Source organism: Apteryx mantelli, chromosome 5, assembly GCF_036417845.1.
Source record: "Apteryx mantelli isolate bAptMan1 chromosome 5, bAptMan1.hap1, whole genome shotgun sequence".
NCBI classification, from domain to species: Eukaryota; Metazoa; Chordata; class Aves; order Apterygiformes; family Apterygidae; genus Apteryx; species Apteryx mantelli.
In genome coordinates, this window is record NC_089982.1 from 50,062,783 (window position 1) to 50,087,806 (window position 25,024).

The window sequence follows — 25,024 nt, forward strand, 5'->3', positions numbered from 1 at the left end:
CAATTTAATTTTATATAATCATTTCCAGATCAGCAGCCAGTAGTTGTTAATACAGAAGTAAGATGTTTGTGGAAATTTTTCCAAACTGTTGATTGAAATTTCCATATTGCCTCTGTCCTGTGGACAGAAAGAACAAGAAAAGCAAACTTTTCTGCCTGGGGCTTTTGTACTTATATGCCATGGAGATAGAAACCGTATACAAACTTTGAATAGATAAGTAGAATCTGCATAGAAGGAAGTATCTCATTTATAGGCAGCACTTTGTTTTTGTCTGAACCCAGTGATTTCAAAACATCACCAGAGGAGTGATGTTTTTGCTCTTGCAAACAATAAACATGCCACATCCTTAAAAGACAAAGTGTGAGACATAGCTATAATTGCTCAGTTTTGGTGCCAAGAATAAGTGGTTTGAAGAAAGTTTAGCACCCTTATCCCTAGGGAGATGTAAATTATCACAGGCAACAACAGACACAATAACTTCTCACTTGAGTTCTAGTAGATAGCAAGGACATGTCACAAACATAATAGATATTCATCAAGTAATAATAAAATGTACTTTTCCTGACATATTTATACTTTTATTAACAATAAATTTGTATACATATGCACAAATATGTAGAGTATTAGTGCAGAGTATTCAGACATATTTCAAGAACTGTAACAGTGCTGCAAATATTATCAATGATGTGAGTTATTTTCTTTTTCTGTAAGTGTAAATGCCTTTCCTAGAGCCACATGCTCCTCAGGTCTCATTATGCTCCTATGTGAGGGCAAGAAAATGACAAGTCAACAGAGATCCTCTTACTGTCATGGTAGTGAGACTAAACCTAGCTGCTGTCTTGCATCTTCTTTCTTGAGGTTTGCTTTTCAAACAAGTTTTTATTTGCTCATTAATGACTTTTTGATTTCTGTGTTTCCCGAACCCTGCCAAAAAAGATAAATAAATAAAGATAGTAGAAGAATGGTGGATGTGGTTAATCTCAGCCCTTAATGAGATGGCCTTTAGCAATTAATTGATAGACACTGAACATACTTTTTATAGCTGGGTAATACCCCATCCCCAGCAGATGTCAAATTTGCTGTTCCCTCTTGTTTTATATGCATAATAATTAAAAAAAAAAAAAAAAACAGGACTCAAAATACATCTCTTCAAACATTCAGTGAAAGTTGTTTCTGACCTAGAAGAGAAAGGCACCACCTGAGATTAGGACTGGCTTTTACGGCATTATACCAGTAACCAGAATTTGCCTGATTTCATCAGGAAGAAAATACTGAAAAGCTTATTGCGAGTACTGCTATTAGCACAAGGCCTGGACATTAAACCCCTGAGAATTAACTCTGTCAGGAATAAATCTGACATCTTTGCTTATGTTGAAGAAGAATCTGTACGAAGTACAAATGCAGCTTGGAATATCTGGGGATCATACATCCCCATCGTACAGAAACCTGGTAAGCCCGCTCAACATTGACAGCTGGGACTATGAAAACTGATATGAGACTAGCAGTGCTAATAACTATGAAATGGAAAACCACACTGGCACGAGCAGCAGCACATCAATCATCAAACCTTCCTCCTTTCTTGGGATAGACTAGAGAAGAGCCACCATGATCTCTCACTTTGGTATTGCGAAGCACTTATTTTGGTGGCCCAAGCAGTGGATCTTCGTCCTTCTCTTAGTTGTAGATGCGTGAGGAATATTCAGTAGTGCCTGCATAGACCATTCTGGGGTGAAAATGATCTAAGCCAAAGGGTGGAATGTAAATAGTTTCAAAATAGGAATCATCTTTCAAAAAACATCATGTGTGATGTTTTTCTACAACTTTATGTTGTGGAGACGTGATAAACAATCATCAATTGAGCCTTACCTCAAGAAGCTACGAAGGTCCTACTGGAAAGACACAGTGAAGCTTGAGTGCATTCACATAGGAATCAGCAATCATCTGTTAGGTTTCCCAAATAGAAAATTTAGAAAGAACTGCAAATGGCTTATCACACTGATATTCCACAATTAGGGAATATCACAGATAAATCTGTAAAACCCAAGAATAATGTCAAGTCTCTGAGCTTGGATGAAGCATGGGATCCAGGGGTGTTGCTGAATGCCTTTATATCCTTTCCCACCAGTTCCACCAATCCCCCTGGTTACTGTCAGAGCTAGTCAAAAGCAAGACACACTCATCCATGTAGCTGGCTGTTAGCCAAGGCAGACTTGTTGCATGCCAGCAGCCACAACCAGCTGAGTTCAAGAATAAGTACATCCCTTGTCTTTCTTAGGATCAGAGCTTAAGTTTTTCTTGTGTCTCGACTCCTACCATATCAAGGTGTGGCCGCTAGCCATGTAAGTACTTTGAAGAGGAATTACTCCTTGCTGTTTCAAGAAGTCCTGTACAGTTGGAAAAGGTTCTGAATGTAAGTTACTGAACATGATCTAAAACCAGACGAGAGCCTTGGTACCTCGATAACTGGCTATTTGATGCCTCGCTACCCACCACTTTCTTCGGTCATTGGTTATTGTTTAAAATACCAGACTTCTCCTTAGCCAAGCTATGAACTCCAAGCTGCAGTATTACACAGCGTCCATTGATAATGTCATGCTTGGTCTTCTCTTGACTATTTCCAGAGAGCAGACTCCACTGTCTGTACCACAGTGACCGCTCCAAATCAAGGCTGGGATGTTCCATCTTTTACATCTTCCTCAAAATGACTGTTGTCCACCAAAACAACATAGGCAGCAAGGTGAGCAAGCTCGAGTTACTCAAAACAGAGCACCTATGTTCTAGCTGAAGAAACCTGTTTTAGTGGATATGTGCCCTGTTTCAAGGCATTTCTGTCCAACCCCCTGAATCTTTTCTGGAAACTGTTAGGAGTCTCTTGAAAATCCCTCACCTGTTTTCAGAAGCTTTTGCTATCTGAAGTAAGATTCCTGGAATGGAGCAATCTGCATACATTTGTCCAGTGCTGTGCACTGTTCCTACTTGCTAGGTAGATGCTGTATTTTAAAGATCAATCTTACAAGTCCTATGAGGAGGCTGACATTCCTCATTCCTACCATGCTGGTAAAATTTTTCTTCTCACTCCAGTTTGTGACAGCCACACTGACACATACTTAAAAAAGGGACATTTACTTCCTCTGTAATGACTGGTTCTTTGAGCTGATAATGGCAGCGTGGATCTCCATTCACTGTAGCTGAATACAAGAAATCTGGAGCTGCTACCAAGAAAATATTTCAAGCTTATTTGCATAAGATGTACCTGATCTTTTGTGTGATACCTGCAATGCAAGGAAAAAATGAGTTACCACAGAGGAAACAATAATTTCTCAGTAATACTTTCTTCTTCTTAAATGTGTTAGAAGCCACTTGTGAAACTTCTCTGGATTCCCAGATTGCCTTGAAAGGAGAGTGTATAATACACATAACATGCTAGAAAGCCCGTACATGTCACAATTCATTTGAAAGTCTTCACCCAAAACTTCACTGAGATCTAGAAAATATTTTGGAAATTAGTCTTGTATTTTGTGCTGTTACAGAAAAATACCATGATGCCAGAATCTTATTTTGTAACTGTTGCACTAATCTTTAAAATAGCTCTTTACCTCTGTTGAGTATCTCATTGGTATTTAGATATTTGAAAAATCTTTGAGGCTATCTACAAAGTCTTGGTTTTGCTTTCTAGGGTTTGTTCTAAAGAGTAACAAAGCAATTTTATTCAATGATTGTTATTAAATGGTAACAACTACTTAAATGTATAAGTAGACAATAAAAAACAAGAAGACTTGGGACCAAAAAGTACCTATTTAAAAATAGGTGTTCACACATACAGGGCTTTACACTGTTTTTATTACCAATATAGGCTCCACAATTCATCAGTGCTTCTGTTCTGTTGATAATCTGTCTGCTTGGTGTTGTAAATAAGTTACACTTGCTGACAGCTATTTAGACTTTCAGCTTTCAGAAATGCTACTAATTGTCCATGTTTGCAGCTTCTGAAAGCATTTCCTTTCTTCTGAGGTAATTTTTGCAGCTAATGTGCCTTAAAGTCTTCACTGTTTGTTTGTGTTTATTCTTTTAAAAATGTGTATTTCCAAAGTGTGAATCTCTCTTTAACAGATTTAATTCACCTGAGACTATAAAGCAACCTAGTAACTTTACAGTATGCTTTTGCTGCAAATGTTACCGTATTTGTGATGTTGGCTTATGCTTCTGGAAGAGAGAACATTCTCCTGTAACACTGCGTGTAACCTGCGAAACCTTGCACTTTGGGGAAGGGGGTGTGCGTGAAAATTTCACACTTGCATCTGCACAGAGCCAGAGAAATTGGACTGCAGGGAGTTCTGCAGGAGCAGGTGCAGTGGATTGCAGGCACTTCCCCACCCACAGGCAGTCTGTGTGGAAAAGTGAGGGAAACTTGACCCATATCAGAGTGAATCTGGTATTTTGAATATTCCCTTCTGTTGCCCACTTTGGTGGCAGCATGGGTTGCCCCTCAGCTGAATACACAAACTACCCTTTCTCTTCTGTCCGGGGACATGTTTGGTCTGTGGATTCTTCATCATAAATTCAATCTGAGAGGAGAGGACCTTTATCACCTCTTTCATATCTGTTCAGGTTTCATCCGTAGAACATCTGTCATTTTGAAATCAGTGAAGAACTTTCAATGCTTAATTGCTCTCTGCAACCCACTGAGGGTTGGGAGGTGGTGCTCCCCAGTTTTGGAGGCTGGAACACTTGATAGACAAAGGTTCTCACTTGCTTGGGATCGCGCAGCAAGCCGCTGGCTGTGCCCCAAGAATAAAAAAAGAGATATCCTGACTTCCTCTGTGGTGGTCTTACCACTAGACAGTCCTCCCTCCTGAAATGTTTGTTTTTAGCCCCCAGTAGTAGTTATAAAAGCGTGTTAAATATCAAACTTCTCAGTCTGAGACCGTCTGTTTCCCTCCTAATCACACGCCACCCCCATGCATTGGTTGCTTGTCATCGCCGTTAGGATTACAGCCGAAGACCAAAAGAAAGGCATTTTCCCATATGATAGTTTAACCAGAAGACGGACCAAGGGAGTGCATTCAGGGGGAGGCGGCGTGATTATGCTAGAAATAGAGGGTGTTTCCCTGGGACTGGAAGGAAGGTGGCTTTCAGGGACTTCAGTCATTCATCTCCTCTGTGGCTCTGTGTCTGTGTAATATCTTATCACCCTTGACTGTTGCATAGCTTACATTGCAAATCAGCAATGCTGTGCAGTAAGTAAACTGGCTTTTTCTAAGTGCATACTGAGAAACCCTTTTGCCAAATTTGTTTTTGGTGAAATGGCAGCTGTTAGGTATAAAGAGAGTTTACCTGTTTTGTGCAAACTAAATCACTTGAAACTCAAATTCTGTCCATGCAGAAATTAGATTACTATTAGGAGATTTCAGATCAATCCCTTTTTTAAAAACTAATTAAAATGCAGGATTTGTAATTCTACCAGAAGGCATAGAACTCTAATGAATCATTTTATTTAGCCTTTACTTACCTCAGAAAAAGACGCAGCCTCTCTTACTACAGCAATTGCCTGGAAGGCAGCAGCATCCTAGAATTCAACCTGCCTTCTCTACCAGTATATATAGGATTTTATTCCTTTTCACTGTACCATGGTGGTGATTTCCTTTGTACTTATTTTTCCTACTTTTTCAAAAATATCTATTTTAGTTCTGCTCTTTGGGGGTCTTTATGCATATATTATCTAGTTGGCTACTTCAATCAAAGGATGTAGTTGTGAGCTGTGATTTCTCTATCCTTTATCTGTTCAGTCAGTATTTATCTTAGAACTACAGCAGTTTTACTAAAAGGGAAAGCTTGCGATGACACAGATCAGCCACGCTTTTTTAAGGATCTTGGTTCAGGCAAGAGCTGTAAAGTTTAGCTAGAAACTGATGTGAAAAAATCACCTGTTGGAAACAGCTTTGGAGCAATAACACCACTAGGACCTAATGAAAATCTAAACAGGAAAAGGCAAAAACTAGTCATTTATGAAAACATACCTGGAATTTAGATGTAAGAAAGAATATTTTTCACAATTTGCTGTGTTTTATAGGTTGTTGTTTTTTTTAAAAAAATACTTTCAGAATTTTCCCCCCAACTAATTTTTTGCTTGCTATTGAACAGAATCATGCATTACCACTAGCTAAACAATGGTCTGTTTAAGCTCCTCAACATACTGCTGTCCTTCACAGCATTTGCAGAATAAGGATTGAATACATACACATTTCTACTTGAATCATGCACTGTGTCCACTGATAACTCTGGAATTATTGTAGATTTAGTTCAGTTTTAGGTATGAATGTTTTGTTGATAAGTTAACATGAATTGAGACAGTCAAACTGAACGGTAGCTTTTGTTTCAACTGTTAGCAATTCAAAGTTTATGTTTGATTTGAGAGTTAATGAGTCTGTCTTACTTCTGACAAGGGAAGCAGTTTTGCTGGAAACCCAGAATATCTTTTAAGAAATCTTTTGCAATGGGTTTGTTCTTTTGATTGATATCTAACTAGACTTGATTGTCATTAGAATAGAAAATCTCTTACTAAAATGAAGATTCTTTTTAAACACAAGGAGGAAGAGCAAAGTTCTAATTCACCTGTAAGCCTAAAAAGCTTATTTAAAGTCATTAGAGAACAATAGTTCCTCAGTTTGTTCTTGTGGGGGCCTCCCCCTCTTACGCATTTTTTTTTCCCTAACACTATTAAGAGAAAAAAGTATTTAAAAGCTATTTTGGAAGCTTAGCTCCCTGTTCTTTTCCTCTCTTTCATGTTCTGACTATCTTTTATACTTGATAATAAATAGATCAATTAATTGATATGGAGACAAAAATTAATCTGGTGTCCTGCTGCTTTATTTCTCTTTTGATTTTAGGCCTAAACTGTAGTACGTCAGGATTTTTACCTTTAACTCTAGAGGCCAGGAGCAGGCTTGGTTTTTTTAAAAAAGGGGCAGTAAAAGCAGCATATCACTTCTGCCTTTTCCATAAATGTTTGATCAGTATGATTTTTCTAATAAAAATATGTTTGCTCTCTCAATTTTATTAGAATTTTTCTCTCCGCCATTCCCTTTTGCATCTCCTATATGTATTATTTGTTCAGCCTCTTTTTTGTGGAGTTCTGCCATTTTTTTTCCCATGGTTTCCTTTTCATCTCACTGCCCCTGTTCCTTTTTCATTTCCTCCAAAGTAGAACATGCATTCCTCTTATCTGAGCTATTTCAAATCTGATGAAACAAACTCACCTATTTGCGCTTAGAAGTTTTATATTGTGTTTTCCCATTCCTAGCTTATCTTCTACTGGTTTTATTAGTGTGGTCTTGTGTTCCCAGACAAGGCTGATCATGCAGAAGTTGGTCCAGACTTTCATCACTCATAATGAACTAATTCTGGGGTCTTCAAACTACCTTTGGATTTGTGCACTTGCAGAATGTTGAGGAGACAACATTAGCTTCAACAAGTCTGTGACAAAAATTCAGTTGACTTAATGAGAGAAGAATTTCCCTGTGACTCTTAGAAGTGAGGAAATCTAGTGGTTTTCTTCTTCATAGATGTCGGTTGTCACATGTCAGTAAAAGACTTAGTAAGTAGTTAAAGATCCTTTAGACGCAGTTTTGTTTTCTGGGAAGAATGGCAGGTTTTTGCAGCACTAGTTGTGTCAGCTGTAAGCATTACATATTCATTAATTATGAAGAGTTTTTTTCAGGTTAAAGTTTTTCAAAGCCTTTTTTTTAAAATCTGTACAGTAGTTAATGTACTTCTATGTAAATAGCTTTGACAAATTGTTTTTCTTGGAAGTGTTCGGAAATAAAATCAGAAAGCAAAACCCCATAAAGTCACAGATCACTTTTTATTTATGATTTTGGGTAGGAACCAAAATTATCCAATACTTGAAAATGCTAGGAAATCTATTAAGAAGTCATACATCAATCTTTGCAATCCATACTGCACTCTAGTTAAACATATGGTATAAAATGAGTACATACGTTAAAAGGCTGTTATTTTGCCTGAATTGGGATTATAGAATTTATTCAAGTTATAAACTGAGGTATGACACTTTTTAACCTTCATTTATTTGTAAATCACAATTTTTGCAGTCAAAATTATGTGAACGTCTCTATTTGTTATAAACATAAGGTGGTGGATGAGCAAAGCAGGAAATGTGATAATAACTCCACATTATTTCACCTGTGTTTTACAGGCAGTTGTTAGCTGTGTTCTCAAGGTTTTTCAGATAAATTCTGGGTCCTCTGTCAGCAGTTTGAAAGCTGGGCTTTTCTTCCCACCACAAAGCCTGTCAGCTGGGCTCTATAACGTAGGCTTCCCCACTTTTCCTTTTGTTTGAATGCAAACTGGAATTCTCTGGTTCAAAAACCAGCCTTCAGTTTGTGAGCTGAAATGGAAGGTACCTCGCTGCTGCTTCCAGCCATGGCGGCAGGGTGATCGGATGTACAATGATGCAAAAATGCCGTTCTGAATGGGAACAGCGTGATTTTAAGTTGAGCCTGTGGAGCAGGTGACCCCCAGCCCTGGGGGGGTATTGCTCTGGGAGCCTGCTGTCTGCTGGCAAAAAACCCGAGCTCGGAGTCCTGCAAAACACCCGAATCCCGCTGCAAGGCAGGCAGGCCAGCAGCATGCCAGCAAAGGTTGCGTTATAATAGTTTGAATGCCAAGCTGAGTTTCATTTGTGTCTTGAGTGGACAAAATTTTGTAATTTCTCACCATAGTATTTTTTTTCCCAGTTCGATCTCCAGGTGAATTGTTGGAAATAAGTGAATGACGTTTTACCATTTGAAGATTCTGCTTGATTTCACAGCCCTCAGGCCCTAAAATGAGTATAGAAATAACATCTATTAGTATTTCTGCTAACTACTGCATGGGTTAGCTGGGAAGGCTGGGGGGGGATCACGTACCGTGGCAGTAGACTCGTAAGTCCACGTGTTTGGCTCCAGTTCATTCTCTATGCATAGTTACCGTCATATGTTTTTTTTGGACAGGCCTTATATTATCTTTTTTTTTCCTTCTTTTTAAAGCAAGATGATAAGTGTATTACCCCAGCAGGTTAAATTTCAATTTATTTTAGCTCTGTGTCTCTACTTCCCTTTTTTTCATCCTTCTTCTTAAATCCCTCTGGGGATAAAGAGGCCACTTTTAGGAAGACTGTTTGTTGAACTAGTTTCACTATAGCTGTTCTCACTGAAGCTAAAATATTTATCTCTGTTTCAGCTTTGATGAGGTGATTAAGCCATCCTCAACTCTGTCTGAAACCTGCAAGGTTTTGGTTTGCTTTGTTACTTAAAATGTCTGCCTTATGGATGAGAATGTCAGCATCAGTTTTCCTTGATCCAGGTGAATTTGTTCTACCAACCTAGTTCTTTCACCCCATGTGCTTTTGTAATTACCTTTCTTTAGCCAGTCTCTTACAGATATATCCATAGATAAGAAGACACCATTTTACGGTATTTAAATTAAGCAGATTTTGACTGTTGCAATATTGACTGCATGTTACATGTATATTGAAGGGGTTAATGGAGCGGTTGCAGGCTGGATGTGGGTATGTTGGAATGCTTTGAGAATCGATTCTGGCTAATGGAAAAAACGTTTTAAAAATGAGCCGGTTCAGTTCCCACAGCGAACAGCGCGGAGTGGAAACAACATTTAATAAAACCTTTTAGAAGTAAATCATCCTGATTTTTCCTTTCACCACCATCTGTGGAAGAAATGTCCGTGTTCTTCACAATGGAAAGTATTTCTTGCTGCAATTATTTGCCTTACTTCATTAGGTATTAAGGAAAGTTATTTATGTCTCTGGACAAAAATATTTGAAAAATGTGGTCTGTTTGTGATGGCCTCTAAGGTTTAAGTTTTATTGACTTTGCACATCTTTGTTTAAACAGCAAGTTGAACAAAAATAACCAGCCTGAAGACTTTTGAACTTTGACTTTTGACTTTTGAACTGCCCCATCTAGTTTCTAGTAAATTGAAAAAATTTTAGCTATCTACATCTTCTTTTACAAAGATGAATACTACAAATGAAAATCTCCATCACACTTGGATGCAGGGGAAATGTTGCATCTGATGATTTATCTGTATATGTGTCACCTCCATTTTAAAAATTAAGGCAATTCTAAGATTTGGTGAACTAAACCTGTTACTTGTGAAAATAATACGTGATTACATTTGTATCAGTCCCTAGTTTGGGGGGTTTTTTGTTTGTTTGTTTGTTTTAATATACAGTCATGGGGACTTACAGTAGTATTTACATTGCAAATTAAGACGATTTTATACAGATTTAAATTAGGGAAGAGTTTTTTCTATTGATAAACCTCACTAAATAATCTAGGTTTCATTTCAGATTGGAGAATTGGCATGATTTTAAGCTGCAGAGCATATTTGTTGTGAACCATGAACAGTCTGTATGAAACCTGAAAAAGATTTGTGAAAACAGCCTGTAATAAAAATCACACATGCTTCATAAAACACTACTTGATAGATATCACTTGCACCATTAGGAACTAAACGACAAAGGATGTAATTTCAGTTCTGGCATGCAATATTAATCGAAAGCCTTTAAAGCATCTTGCTGATGGGAACTGTGACAACATGACATTGAAGAATTACAGACTGGAGACATCTATCTTAATCAGATTTTCAAAGTAAATGCCATAAAATAGAAAGTTATTTTATCTTCACAGGGTCACATATCATATATAGTATATAGGTTTTTAGCTCGTTTGTTCTAAAACTATCAGGGACAAAAAATTCAGTCTTTCAAGTAAGTTTTGAAGTTCAGTTCATATACGTTACGAAGTTTTTTTGCGAAAAAAATATTTGATAGTTTTAGGAAAGAATGTTAGGAACTGAAGGTTTATGTTTGCTACAGTAAGATTTCTAAAATGTTATGGAAGACTGAATTCTGGAACATATCCAACTATGCACAGTTATGATCAATGTGAATTTGTCGGGGAGGATACTTTGCTAAATGGATGTGAAATGGAAATATAACGTTACAGGTGTATCTTTAACTTGAAGTAACACTTCTGTAAACAGCACATCAGAACAATTTAACTGAAAGACTTTGGTAAAAATATTTTTCTTCATTTCCTGAAGACTTCATTTTTTTTGCATTAGACAGTACGTTGTGTGTGATTCATTTATCTGTTTTCCAGTGTATATTTAATCCGAAAAGGACTGCTTCCTTATATCCTATGATATAGGAAATTATCAACATGCTCTTTGTGGTTTAAAATACCAGTGTTACATGTTAGGGACTATCCTACCCCCTCCAGGGAGCTTCTCCTGCTCCTCTTCTTTTCTCCATTTGGTAGATCTTAGTCAGATACTTACCACATGTGCACCATGAGACCCTCTTGAGTTTCTCCACAACCAAATAAGTCTGTCTTTCTTTTTACAGGATAGAATCTTTTTTTTTTTTTTTTTTTTTTACATAATAAAATAATGTTTATATTTAAAGCAAACTGTGTAATGTGAATAACAAAATTCAAGTTTTCTTTATAATTCCTTCCAAACTTAGGAGGCACAAATAAGGCAATGCAATCTTTCAGAGCATATCCTGCAGTTAAATTCACTGGTAGTTGCTCATTCCTGTGTAGTTTGACAGCTTGTCAGACACTACAGGCAGTGTACTGGTGAGGAGACAAACATTGGCCCACTTTGATCAAGCTACTTGTATGACTTTTTCCCATTTTATATTATAATAGTATACATACTCACACACAAGCTAAAGATGCATACCCTGGTCAAAGTGTCCTTGTCACTTCTCTATGTTTTTATCACCGCATAGAAGCACCATACAGAAGCAAGTACTTCAAGTAAAAGTGAGCAACAGCAGTGGTTAATTCTCTTTTCTTCAGCATCTCCATTGACTGTAAAGTAAGCAGAAAAGGATAGTGCAGGCTGAGAGCAAAACGGTGTGAAGGGGCTCTCCCGTGGTGGCAGGCACTGTGTCACCCACTTCCTTGGTTTGAGCATATGGTTCGGGTCCTTAAAGCAGTTGGCAGGCCAAAGCGAATTTGTGTATTAATGAAATTAAAGAAGTGCTTGATTACCACAAAATAAGCACATACTGCAAGTTATCTTGGATTGCCACTATAGCTTGTAGTAAATGACCAGAAATGAAAGAAACAGAGTCTTGCACCCCCTGGCAGAAGAAGTACACAGAGGCAACAGTTCATTCGGAAGACAGGCCTTCCTACTTACAAATGAACATTTAAATAGGGAATTTTTCTCTAAACCCCTAATTTTATTTTTGTTTTCCATAAATACAGCTTCTCATGAAAGGTGTTCCCACTTCCAGAGTGAACAGTTTTACTTTAGGAAGCCCTGGCCGTAGCAGTATAATAGCCGCTCATAGCCTGTGGGAAGAAGGGACTTTACTGCCTTGGGGACCTCGAGGAATAATGAAGCCATAAGACCCACTCTGTTCAGTTTGCAGAGATTTTCAAGCTAAATCCCGTTTCAGTAAGTACTGCAGTACTTTTGGGCATGTGTCCCTGTGTCAGTTAGGTAAAGTTTTGAGTCCATCCAAGTTATTTTATTCATGAAATCAAACCAGTTCTTGTGGAAATTACTTTTGATCACTAGCAACAAGGGGCAGGATTCCGACCAGTGACCTGGAAATGACAGGTTATCTTTTTTGTTAGCATTCTTCTAAGACATTCAGTCTACTCCAACCACCTACTTGGAAGGAGCTCTTCTAAAGATTGAGGAAAGACAGGAGAAACCCATTTAGAAAGAATTAAGACTCTCACAGACATAGATATTCGATTATAGTATATTCACATTTAAAATGTTTATATCCCAATGGAAGTCTTTGCTTTTGTGTTTGTCATGGAAACTCAACTTTAATGTTAATTATACACTATATAAAAGACTAATCCTTATCGAATAGAAATCACCTCTTTTTCCTAGATGAGTAGCTAGCTGACAGGTGTCAATGAACTATCTGTTATGCAAAGACTATCACACAAAATGCAACAAATTACTTTTTTTCATGGACGCTTGGTCTGCTTTTCTCCTTTTGTATTAACCCCTCTCTCCCAAACTGCAATAGTTATCATAAACATCTCTCTATCTATCTCCTCACTTCTTATGTTCACATTCGTATGCTATTCAAATTCAGTAACAGTTAAATGATAAAATTAATTAAATGTAAATTAGTTTTTGAAAAAGAAAAGAGAAAAAGGTTTTGTGAAAGGCTACAGCGTGCATATAATTTACCTCTACAATTGAAATGGCTGCCTTGCTTCACTGTCGTTCCCTAGGGTAAATAACAATTTAAATATGCTTTGAAAAATTAGTAAAACTGTAGTAAGACAGCTTTCTACCCAATTTCTTATGACTTTTTCAAGTTCTGTACCTATGTTGACATGCATAATTATCTGATGCTGACTTACACAGCAAATACCTCAGAAAGGTGGTGGTGGTGGTTGTTGTTGTTGTTGTTGTTGTAGTTGTACCTGAACAACTGGAATGTACAGGCTGGTTGCTGGGCCAATTTACGCTTGCTTCTTGCTGCAGAAATCTTCTCTGTAAGATGTACGGGGTTGCTCCACAGTCATTAAGGCCTAGGCTGAACACAGAAGTTTTCATTAAAACAGACCATATTAGACATAAGCACACCTGCTAATTTTTGGTGTAAACTAGACATTTCCATTGAGATTAAATCAGTTAGGATAGCATTTAAATCCAGTTCAAAGCAAAGCAACTGTAACTTTCTGCAATAGGTGCAGCTTTTAAGTATTTTGACACAGTTGGTTTTTTATCAGGTTTGAACACTTTTTCTTCTTCCTGATTTTCTGTCAGAAGGAAACTTATGATAGTGTGCGGTGAGGGCCCTGAGGAAGTTTTAGCACTGTTGATTGCTTCACTAACCAGGGTGAAGAACTGATTCGTTTTAGGATTCCCATTCCCCCAGAAGCTGATTGCCGGCGTGGTGGGAGGAGTTACAGGATCTCTCTTCCAGCTTTTGAGGCACATGCAGGAGTATCTTCACCAATGCAGGAGTAGTTGCTGAGCCCATGAAAGATGTATCTATGTCACGGTCCAGTAACCGCTGAAACTCCCCCTGTCTTCGTCAAGTCCTTATTTATGAAAGCAACAATACAGTGCTTTTCTGCCTGTGACACTGATTTCTCATGCGACCTATGTGAAATGCTTAACATCAATGCCTCAGTTTCCCTACATATGAAATGAAACTTAATTCCATAATGTCACGGTAATGTTGAGAAGCTTAGTTATTACATTAGATTTTGATAATTTTCTATGGAAGTTGTTAAAAAAACCTGAAAGCAGTTCTTTAGCTATTAACTCCTTAAAAAAGGAGTAAAAAAGTGAATCTGAGTCAGGCTTAAATATAGCCTCTGAAACATGACTGTTGTGATGATTATATCTTCCTCACAAATCAGTGGTGTAAGATTGAAGGGTTTTTTTTAGAAATTGCTTGGCAATCAAAAGACCTGTGAATTCAGAAAATCTGGCAAGCTGAAGAAAAGATTGAAAGAGCAGTCATCAGTAATGTCTCATTCAGAATGATGGTATAGGGATGAAGAAATCTAGAGGAACACGGATTTTAGCTCGATTGCTTTATAGAAAATCTAATCTTGTTAGCCGTGATGGGATCCAGTTACTATGCCAACATTCATATCTACCTGTAGCTCTTACACAGTTAGAAAAAGATATGGATTATTCCAGTGTTTTCAGGCATTTCTGATTCTGTGTAGGCTGTAGTTTCCCTGTCAATTCAAGTTGCATTCGGACACTAAAGAATAGCACCTGGCAGCACATTCTGGAGAGAGGTTAGCGGATCTTGCTATACAAACTTTATAAAGTTGTATTAGTCATCCTCTTCTACTTCTCTTTTACTCTGCACCTTATAGTCATAATCTCGTCCCCCTAACCTTTAATTTATTTTATATGTTGTTCTGTAGTTTTAGTGTCAGTAACGTTTATATGTGGTAGGGTAGAGGGGCTTTGTGGGCTGATAGGAAATATCTGGGGGAATAATCCGAATCCCAAACAGTGGACAGAGTAGCTGGGCAATGGGCTGAGGAATCCAGTCTCCTCCCTCTAGCATGTCACCCTTGTACTTACTACAGCTCTGTGTTTATTCTGGGAGTGCATAAACAGCCTTTACAGAGCCTTTACCATGCCTTTCACTCCCCAGTAGAGCGTGTGCGATGGTCCGTCATCTGCCTGAGAAAAGTCTGCAGGCTTGGGTGGCATGGTGGTCCCCTTGCTCAGACCCACTTGTGTGCAAACGAACAACGTTGTTTTCGCTGCTAGAGATTGCCTCTAGGAGAGGATGTACTGCAGGAGAGGATATACTGGTACTAAAACTGTAACAAGACAGAGATTAGAAGATTGATTTGCAGATGAGATTTTAAATGAGATGAGAAATAAAGAAGACAGATATCAGAATCATGTTGCAGATTATAGGAACTGCAGAGGTGATCATGGCAACACCGTTCAACAGGACTAGGCAGGTCAGAGAGTCAAAAAAGGGAGCAACATAGAAAGGAAGATCAGGTCCCTAAGACAGTTTTAATTGATTCATTTATCTCATTAAAAATAAATAAGTAAATAGGACTTAATTTTGCTTGTAAATTTTTCCTGTAATGTAAGTAATAATTTCTACATACGCATGTGTATATACACATGTGCACATATATATTTTTATATATAATATAGGACCACAGTTAATTCTGCACCAGCTGAAAAATAGCCTTAATTTAACTCAGATAAAATTTTAAGTAGACATGAAAAAAAACCTTTGCTAGTGTTAGCCTGTTAAATTATCCTGTAGCTGGCTTTTTGAAACGTGCCTTGAAGCCCTTGATAGTGATTCTGATCATATGCAGTGACACACATTGGTGTTGGTAAAGATAAAGCTGATAAGTTGTTTGCTTCCTGAACGATATTTTGTCATGAATGTTTTAGGGTTTTGTTTGGGGTTTTTTGTTGTTTGTTCTTTTAATTGGGTGAAAATGTTATGGTGCTGCCATTGTTTTAGTGTCAGATTTTGCATTACTGTCTTTTATGACAAAAGTCACATCAACCACACCAGAAATCTGGAGAGCAGGGTTCTCTAAAAAGAAATGATTCCCAAAAGATAAGGCTGTATTTTCTGTTGAAGTTTAGCATGTCCATTCCTTAACAATTTCAAGTTTTCTTATGTTCACGGCATGAGAAATTGCTCACTGTTATTTTTATAAATCACTAGTAAGTTGTCCGAAACGTCTGTACTTTTCCCTGTGTTCTCTGTACCACTGTATTACTCATTTTGAAATAGTTCACAGTTATAACCAGTTTCAAACAGGGAATTGCTTATGAAGATCAAACACCTAATTTAAAAACTATATGAAAGCATTTACACCATGAGCAAAGTGCAGGCCCTGTATCTTCTGCTCTGCTTAAGACTTGCATTTTGTTGCTAAGCAGGTTCTACTATGTTACTTCAGAAAATAGACTGCAATTTGAATTGCAGGTAGTCTAAGAGTGGAATTTGGTAGATACTCAGGCCAGAAAGCTGGTCAGCAGTGAGCAGATTATATCTGTCACTCTTTAGTTAAGTGTTACATTTTTAAGTGTCATCAGGCATCTCTAAATCATTACAAACGAAGCATCACGAGGATTTTTTGTTTTGTGTTCTGCTTATGTTTTATGGCAAGGTTTGTCTTCTACTTCTGACTTATAAACTACTGAATTTACAGAACAAATTGTTAAAACCGAACATTGCTGGAGGTATTTGGTTGTGGGTTTTGTTGTTCTGAGGTTTTGGTTTTAAGCTTTATGGGTGTTATATGCTTTGGTTAAGTCACAAAATATTTCCACTATTGTTTTGATGGCCTGACTCTCTGATCACCTGTGACTTACTCCAAAATGTAGTTGTACTGCATAGTGTGAAATTGGAAAATCTGTTCTGTGTGTGTTCTAATGGATGTGACGGTCATTAAGTATATGAGTCTTCTGACGTTGTAATCAGATGTGATTCAGTCTGTTAAATATCCATGAAGCAACATCTGCTTCACAGAGTGACCTTCTGCTAAAGAATACTTAGCATCTATTAGCAGATCATAGTGCAAATCTGCCTTATTTGAAAGGCACTAAACTAGAGTAGTCTACTGCTGTTTAGCAGCTAGCTTGTAATAATTTATTGCAGTTAAATAAAGCTTAAAAAACTCCATTAAATAATTATAGGGATTATATGCATTTCGAAAACCTTTGTGTTCTACTGAAATTACCCATTTAATTTCAGGGTTGGTTTGTTAAAAAAAGCTGAAATCTAAAGGCACATTAGGGGATCTGTCAGATGCTGTTTTCTGTAGGTGCTAATAAAACCAGATTTAAAAAAAACCTGAAACAAATTAAAACCAAAAGCAATTTTACCATCTGTTGTATATTAATTAGAACTTTGCGTATCAAGGGTAAACTTGCTCTTAGAGAATGTCACTGAATGTCTGCTAATAGAATAATATGCAAATATATTAGATGATAGGATTATATTGAATTTTTCGTTCTTCTTTGGTTGTAGCATATGCTAAGATGATGTATAACAAACTTTAATTTTCTTTCTTCTTAGAACAACCTCCAAATAACCAAGGCCAGTCGACCCTGCAACCTTTGCCACCTCCCCACAAGCAACATTCAGCACAGCATCACCCATCTATCACCTCACTTAACAGGAATTCACTGACGAATAGGAGGAACCAGAGTCCGGCCCCGCCGGCTGCTTTGCCCGCCGAGCTGCAAACCACACCTGAGTCAGTCCAGCTGCAGGACAGCTGGGTCCTTGGCAGTAATGCGCCACTGGAAAGCAGGTAATTGCTTAGGTGCCTCTACAGTCTATGGGACTTAAAAAAAAAAAAAAAAAAACACTTAACTTGATGAAAGATAACCAGCAACTAGTGCTTCCCTTTATTCAGTCAGCAAAATTTAAAACTTCAGTACTAAAAAAAAATTTGTTTTCTCTCCAAAATCCATGATGACACTGTTTTCTCTTATAATGTGTATTGCACAGTAGTTGGATTCAGAGAATATCTGAATTTTTCAGGACAAGTATTTTCCTTCCTGCTCATAACATGTGACTTTTGACTGTTTGAAGAAATTTCTTGCCTTGCTTGCCAGGCATGTATGTGTCAAACATATACTGCCCTGCAAATCAAACGTCAGGGAACTTTCAGTAACTCCTATTTAACTCTAGTGCTAACCCCTTAAAGAAATACCTAAGTGAGGCTAGATGTTTTCTAAACTTTTCTAGGGTTTTGTAAGATGAAAGGACTCACTTAGTTCTGCTGTAGTGATAAATTTGTCCTCGTTCTTTTTTGTCTTTGAGAATTGATAACTGGTTCTAGGAAAGAAAGCAGCTAATATAAAGGGTGGCACAAGCCTCTTTAGATGCAGAATGATGTATGATGCAGAATGATCTATAAAATTTTTTTATAGGACCTACTGGCAGAGAGCTGAATTTACCTAGAGTGATTAATTAATACTCCTGTAACAGTCAATCAGCACTAATTTTTTATTAACAGAAACTGTAATATTCCAATTTAGTTATCAAACTAAATATTTATACCTATATTCAAGCTGACATTAGTTCTTGAAAATATTTATGAAATCCTTTAAGTTCATTCTTTTAATCCTTTTAAATTATATTTTGTAGTAAAGTAAAAGATAGTCAAACTGATTTTGCTTAAGTAGTTTAAAGTATATGCGACCTTAAGATTCTATATTAGGCAGTTTGTCCCTATAGATGTTTCTCTTCTGTTAAGCTTTTGGGAATGGCTATTCCATTTCTTAGTGTTCATAGACTCTACCATATTCCTTAGGAAATGTAGACACTGTGCAGTGGGATTCCAGTAGAGAGATTTCATCATCATATTCAGACAATTTAGTAGGTGTATTAAGAAAAAGTTTTCTTAGAGAACAAATGCGTGTGTAGTGGGGAAGAGTATGCTAATAAGATGTTCACCATTTTCAGGATGCTTGATTGGTCTTCAGAAGGCTGATAAGATCTTTTATGTTTGCTTCTGTTGTCGTATCAGTTTTTAATGTGTTGGTAAAGAAATAGTACTTGAACAAGAATACCAGTTCCAGCCTGGAGGAAATAATTTTTGGCTGACTAGAGTCATCTCATCTTTTAAATGTTGCTGATGAAAAGCTAAGGGCGTTTTAATGTTCAAGTTTTGAACACTTGTGCATAAGCTGAAATGTGAAAATTTCACATAAAAACTGACACAGCCCTACTGTCACTTCTCTAATAGTCGCACTTGGTTGGAACTCTTGAGGTGAAGAACCCATCTTATTTGTCATTGATTTTTCCCTTTTTAGTTAAGGTTCCCTGTAGAGTGTGATTCTCGGGCTCAGTTTCAGCTATATTAACAACTCTGTGCTAGGTCTCTTCCTTCATCCATTTCTCTGCCTAAAAGACAGTTTGTTTCATCTCTGGCAATATTTTAGCTTATGCCTGTACTCAGTTTTCTTCTTTTTTTTTTTTTAATCTTAGGTGCCTGTCATTTAGAGGTGCAGAATGTGAATGTCAGCATATATACATAGCCATGTTTCTGTCTCTTTAGGCTCATATTGGTGATGGGTGGCATAAAAATGACATATAACTTGCTGTTCTGTATAGCTGGATAGTGAGGAGGCTGTTTTTGTGTATGCACATGTACCTGAGCAGGATGTATTTGGAAAACCTGAAGGAGATTTCAGTACCTATCATTTTGCAGTAGCAATGCTTTGGAGCTGACTTTTTTGATATATATTTTATTAGGTTGGATTCAGTTTTATATTTAGTAGGATATTGTGTGATTTGGTTCTGTGTAGAGTTAATATTTTTGTGTAAAGCATTGCTGTTCCTGATTAAATGGATGAACTGTGAGGTGACCGATATCCAACAGGAATTCCCAGGCTTTTTATATAAAGAGACTCTCTTTCCTTAAAATTTTATGAGGACCTAAAACCATAACTTGTGTTACATGAGCGCATCTTCCATCTTCAATGCCGTATTCAAATGACAGTGAGGTTGCTGAGCAGTGGCAAAAATTGTCTTCACTCTACTGGGGGTTAGTAAAATCTACCTTTGAGGAAGAAAGGAAGTAAGAAAAAGCCTTAAGGTTTCCTGCAGCCTTCATGAACTTCTCATTGCCATTTAATGGCCTTTACTATTTGCCTCTTCCCCAGCCTCCTGTGAGTTAGGTTCAGCTGTAGGAGCAATAGACCTGCTGGGGAAGTCAGCACCATGGAACAAGAATAACTTTTGAAGGAATAAAATAGCAGGGCTGTATTGAATAACTTTACACTTTGTTCTCTGGATTACTGGTCGTACAGCCAAAATCATACAGATGCCTGACTACATGTCAAGTGTCTGAATATTATAAATGAGGGTTAAGTAATCAATTATTAGCAGATTTTTTTATCTTCATTTTTTATTAATATACTAGTTTTTAGTAATGTGTTCTTGGGTGTCAGAATCATATTAGTTACATTTTCATGGCTTTGCATTTTAGTAGGATCTTTATTATTGATATTTAAGAATACTGAGTAAATCACTTAGTGCTTTTTCTGTAAATTTTTGAATGAGCAGAATTTTTCTAATGCACAATTGCATATATTAGAGATATGCAGAGGAAGAGTAAGTTCAAATTCGTAAATCTGTTGATAAAAGCAAGTTGGTATCATCTCTTAGTGCATTTCTCAGGCAGTATTTCATTAATTTTAGCCATTGAATGTCTAAGATAAATTTATGAGCAAGAGAAAATTTACATATTCCACTACAGGAATACATGTCTGAGAATATTATATAACTTTATCCAGAATCTATGCTAAAGAGTCTGTGAATCAAAGAAGGAAGAGCTTTGCCATTTCTTGCTTAATTGGCTATATAAAATACCTAAGTTTGTCAAACAAGACTGTATTTTGTATGATAGACTGGATTTTGTCACTGGCTAGGCCAAAAAACTAGCACGTTTTTCTTAGTTTATACTAACACTGCATAGTCTTTTCTTATCCCTAAACTATAGTTAAAAACAGAATAGGTAGGAACATTACTGTATTCAGTTACTTATCTACTAATTTTACTGAGGAGAAAGAGGGAAATGATTGAAGAAATACTTGAAGACTGGAAAATATTTCAGCCTTTTTGAAGCAATTATAGAATATGTCAGAAGTGATACTGACCAAACCATTACTAGGATGTGTTACTTCAAAACCAATCTGCGAGCTTTATCCAAACTTCATGTAAGGATGCGAAGATTTTAGGAAGTCTTAAAGTGTGATAAGCACTGAACAACCATATATCTTTACTGGGGTGGACTGCCAATGAAACTAGTAGCTTTAATATTGATTAAGATGTGGAAAGGGTGTTGATAGTTTCCAGGGAAGTTTAAGTCGATTTGTATAAAGGCTGATTGATTGTCTGCAAAAGCACTGTCTTGCTGGCAGTAAAAGTCTGCCCAAAGTAGCTATTTTGTGCATTCCACCCACTGAAACAGTGTCCGATTTAATCAAAATCATTAGTCTCCCGATCTTCCGGGTTTTCACACATGCAGCTGATTAAACACGTAACCTCTGTTCAGGAAAGCGATGGTACAAGATAAAGGCACAAGCCAGGGATGGAGTTCAAGTTCTGCTCTTCTGAAAACCCGATATATCATTCTGGTCATGTCACCTGGCTGGTCTGTAAATGGAGAAGGTAGTACTCTGCTTTACTTAGGTTGCTGAGAGCCTGAATGCATCTATAAAGATTGACATGCCATAATTATGGGGCTAGTATATATGGAGCCCAAGTTAGATGTGCATTAAATCAAGCAACTAGTTTTGTTTTCAAAGGCTGAAATTGAACAAATAACTTACGGTTTCTTGTGACATTGGTTCTCCTGCCGCCAGGTGTTCCCCTGGCATCTGTGTGTCAGTTCTAGCATACAGGGCCCATACACTCACAAGCTTCCCTTGGTGTGAATAGTGCATTATTTTAGATTTCTGCTTGGTCTGTCTGGCATCCTTCCTGCACACAAATCCCTCGCCGTCGCCATGAAGACGCGGAGATGAACCACGCTGTGCATTTTGTCCTGTGTGTCTTGGGAAAGCACTGATAGTCCAGACTGCAGTAATATTTGCACAGTATTGCTTGAGTTTATCATCCACTTCAAGTTTATCTAATAGTGAAGGCAAACACAGACACAGCTTTTGGAGATGTTTCAAAATGACTCTTTATTTTAGGTAGAACAAAAAATATGCAGATATAAACACAACACTGATGCCTAGTTATGTTGTTCCCCCTTCGTTTTCTTGCCATTCTTGAGATTCTTCTGAATTAAGTTGGAGTCCTCGGTCCTTCCTTTCCCTCCCCTGCTGCTGCGCAGTGGCATTTGCAGAGCATGAGATCTCCCATCACTCCAGTAGCCAGCCCTCTGCATATTTTCTGGCTAACTGGCTGTGCCAGATAGCCAGCAAGAGACTGTCTTTTATAGTCTCAGTTCACTTTTATTACTTTATCTCTTGTCCAGCCTCATCAAGTAAACAAAGTCCCCCACTTAGTGGTGTTCAGACCTTAAGCCTGTCTTGCCATGGGCAGCAGCCAGGAATTTTATTCAAGGACTTGCACATAAATAAGGATCACCAAAGGGTTGTGACCACCTAATGGTAGCCTTGTAACACTGTGTCTTCAAATTACAATCCAGCATGTAGTTCAAAAGACAGCATGGAAGGCAGATAACTCCCGCGTTCAAAATGCAGTTTGCAGTTTTGCACAGATACAGGAGAGAGAACAGAATCTGTAAATTCTTTTTTCTGGATCACCCCATTCTTTCATTTGAAATTACCACTCTAATTTCATCTTTTTGTATCTTTGTATATAGAAAATTAGGAAATCAAGCAGTCCTTGCAAATGGTCATGACAACCTTATAGAGATGGATGTGTTTTCTCCAACATATCACGATAGCAGTTATGGGTATGTGACTCTAAGTGTTTGCATGATGCTAGCTGTTGACACAGAAGACAAAATGTGATTTAAAAAAAATGATTACAACAGTCAAATACATCTAGGACAGTCTTTCTTATCTTTATATCTTGTGTTCTAAATTATGCTTTAAATAGTTTTTCACTGACTTCCTAGTAAAAACAAAATGGTAAACTTTGAGTGCAAAATTTCGTTTGCTTTCACTTAAGAAAGTAAGAGTGCAACTGAGGTTGTATTAATTCTCTATGGCCTGATTTTGCAAGCTGTTGCAAACTATTCACATGAATATACATTTGCTAGATCCGATCCTTAATCTGTAATGTATTTGTTATTTAGCAAATGTTGGTTTTGTAAATATTATGCCATAATAGGGGAGCATAAGGAATGACCAAAGAAGTTAAAAAGTTAAAAACTACATAGTTCATATGTTACAATTTTTGCAAGCTAGTTTGAAATTTGAACTGCTGATAAATATATAATTGGACACAGAGAAGTCCAAATAAATGAATATTTCAATTCATTTAAATAATATTTCTACTGTATAACTGTTCTGTGCCTATTTAAGTTTCTTCATTAATACCTATCTTCTGTTTGGACTACATTTTTTAATCCCAGTACTCTTCTGCAAATCAGTATACTATCCACAAAACCTGACAAAGCAATACAATTTCTAATGAGTTACAATCTTTTGGTTGGCACAACATGAGAAATTTTAGAAAAAAATTACTCACCATAAATTTTCTTTTCTTTTTCTTAATGGTATGGTAAAAAGTGGGACTTTATGTCCAAATTCTTGTTTCACTAATTGTAACTCTTAAAATTATAAAAGGGATAAGGTTTATTTGATTTATTTATCCAGCTATTTATAGTATCTCCTTGTTACTGTTTGATCTAAATGAAGAGATCTGCATCTGCCCATTAATAGCTAGCTCATCTGTAAAATACATTGACACTGTATATTGATATGCTTCAAGTTCCCAAAACTCTTAAACTTCCACTTAGCCACAAATTAAAATCAACAGCAGGAAGGAAGTTGTGTGTTAAATTCAATTAGTTAATCATTTTCATCAAACTCAAACATATTGCAGGTATTTACCACAAGACCCTGTCATTTTTTTTAAAATTAAAAATGTAAGCATATTGTATTAAAAAAACAAAGGCCAAATATTATTGTTCCCTCTAGATCAATTACCATATGATACTGATTCAGATGCATAATTGCTATCTAGTAGAGTTAACAGAAACATGCCTGGTTTATGTTTTATATGTTTGTAATGGGACCACCAAATGCAGGTATTCTGGCAAATGAACTGCATTATATGAAACTCCCGTTAGCTGATACTAGGTCAGGTAACAATACAATGAAATTTATCTTGTTTGTAATCCCTTCATTTTTAAAAATTATGCTAGCAGGGATCACCTCCTAGTGTGAAAGTTGTCCAGAGATAATAACACATCAGTTCCAAAGCATAATGGATTTGAGAATACAACATGTTATCAGCATGAAGATTCAGTTTATCAGCCTCACTAACATACTGTGTCACAGCTAGAATCATTATATATTTGTTCCTTTGTTTTCATGTCATGCGTGTGTTACATTATGATATACTGTTTCTTAGTTTGAATGACTTATGAAGAGAATATTAATCTAATGAATTTGACAATTTTAGTGTTGATAATAGAGAAAAACATTTTACATAAAAGTTCTAATGATTCATATGCCTAGACCGTAGGAATAGTTGTTTATCGCTTTCAGAGATTTGTGCACAGCGCATTAATTATCATAAGACAACTGGAAATCTCAAAGTATTTTAATGGTATGTATTGCTGGCTTTACTTGGTACCACTATTCTTTTCTCTAATATGTAAACATATATTTCTACGTATCTTAACAAATCACTATCTTAGTTTGAAGTAAAGAGCCTGTTTTTCATTAAGCTGACCTGATAGTCCTCTCCCCAAGTTATCTAGATATCAAAATCTGAAAACATAAATAAGATTCACTATCAGCAAAGTTAGTTATAATGACAGTATTT

The 25,024-nt window shown here is 36.9% G+C and overlaps 1 protein-coding gene across 1 annotated transcript in view; it reads left to right on the forward strand.

Moving 5' to 3' along the window:
• TENM3 (teneurin transmembrane protein 3) overlaps window positions 1-25,024 on the forward strand; it is a 334,852-nt gene that overhangs the window by 174,214 nt on the left and 135,614 nt on the right. The window contains exon 4 of the mRNA XM_067297935.1: window positions 17,612-17,849. Within this exon, the coding sequence (XP_067154036.1) occupies window positions 17,612-17,849 (238 nt within the window). The remainder of the gene's footprint in view (window positions 1-17,611; window positions 17,850-25,024) is intronic.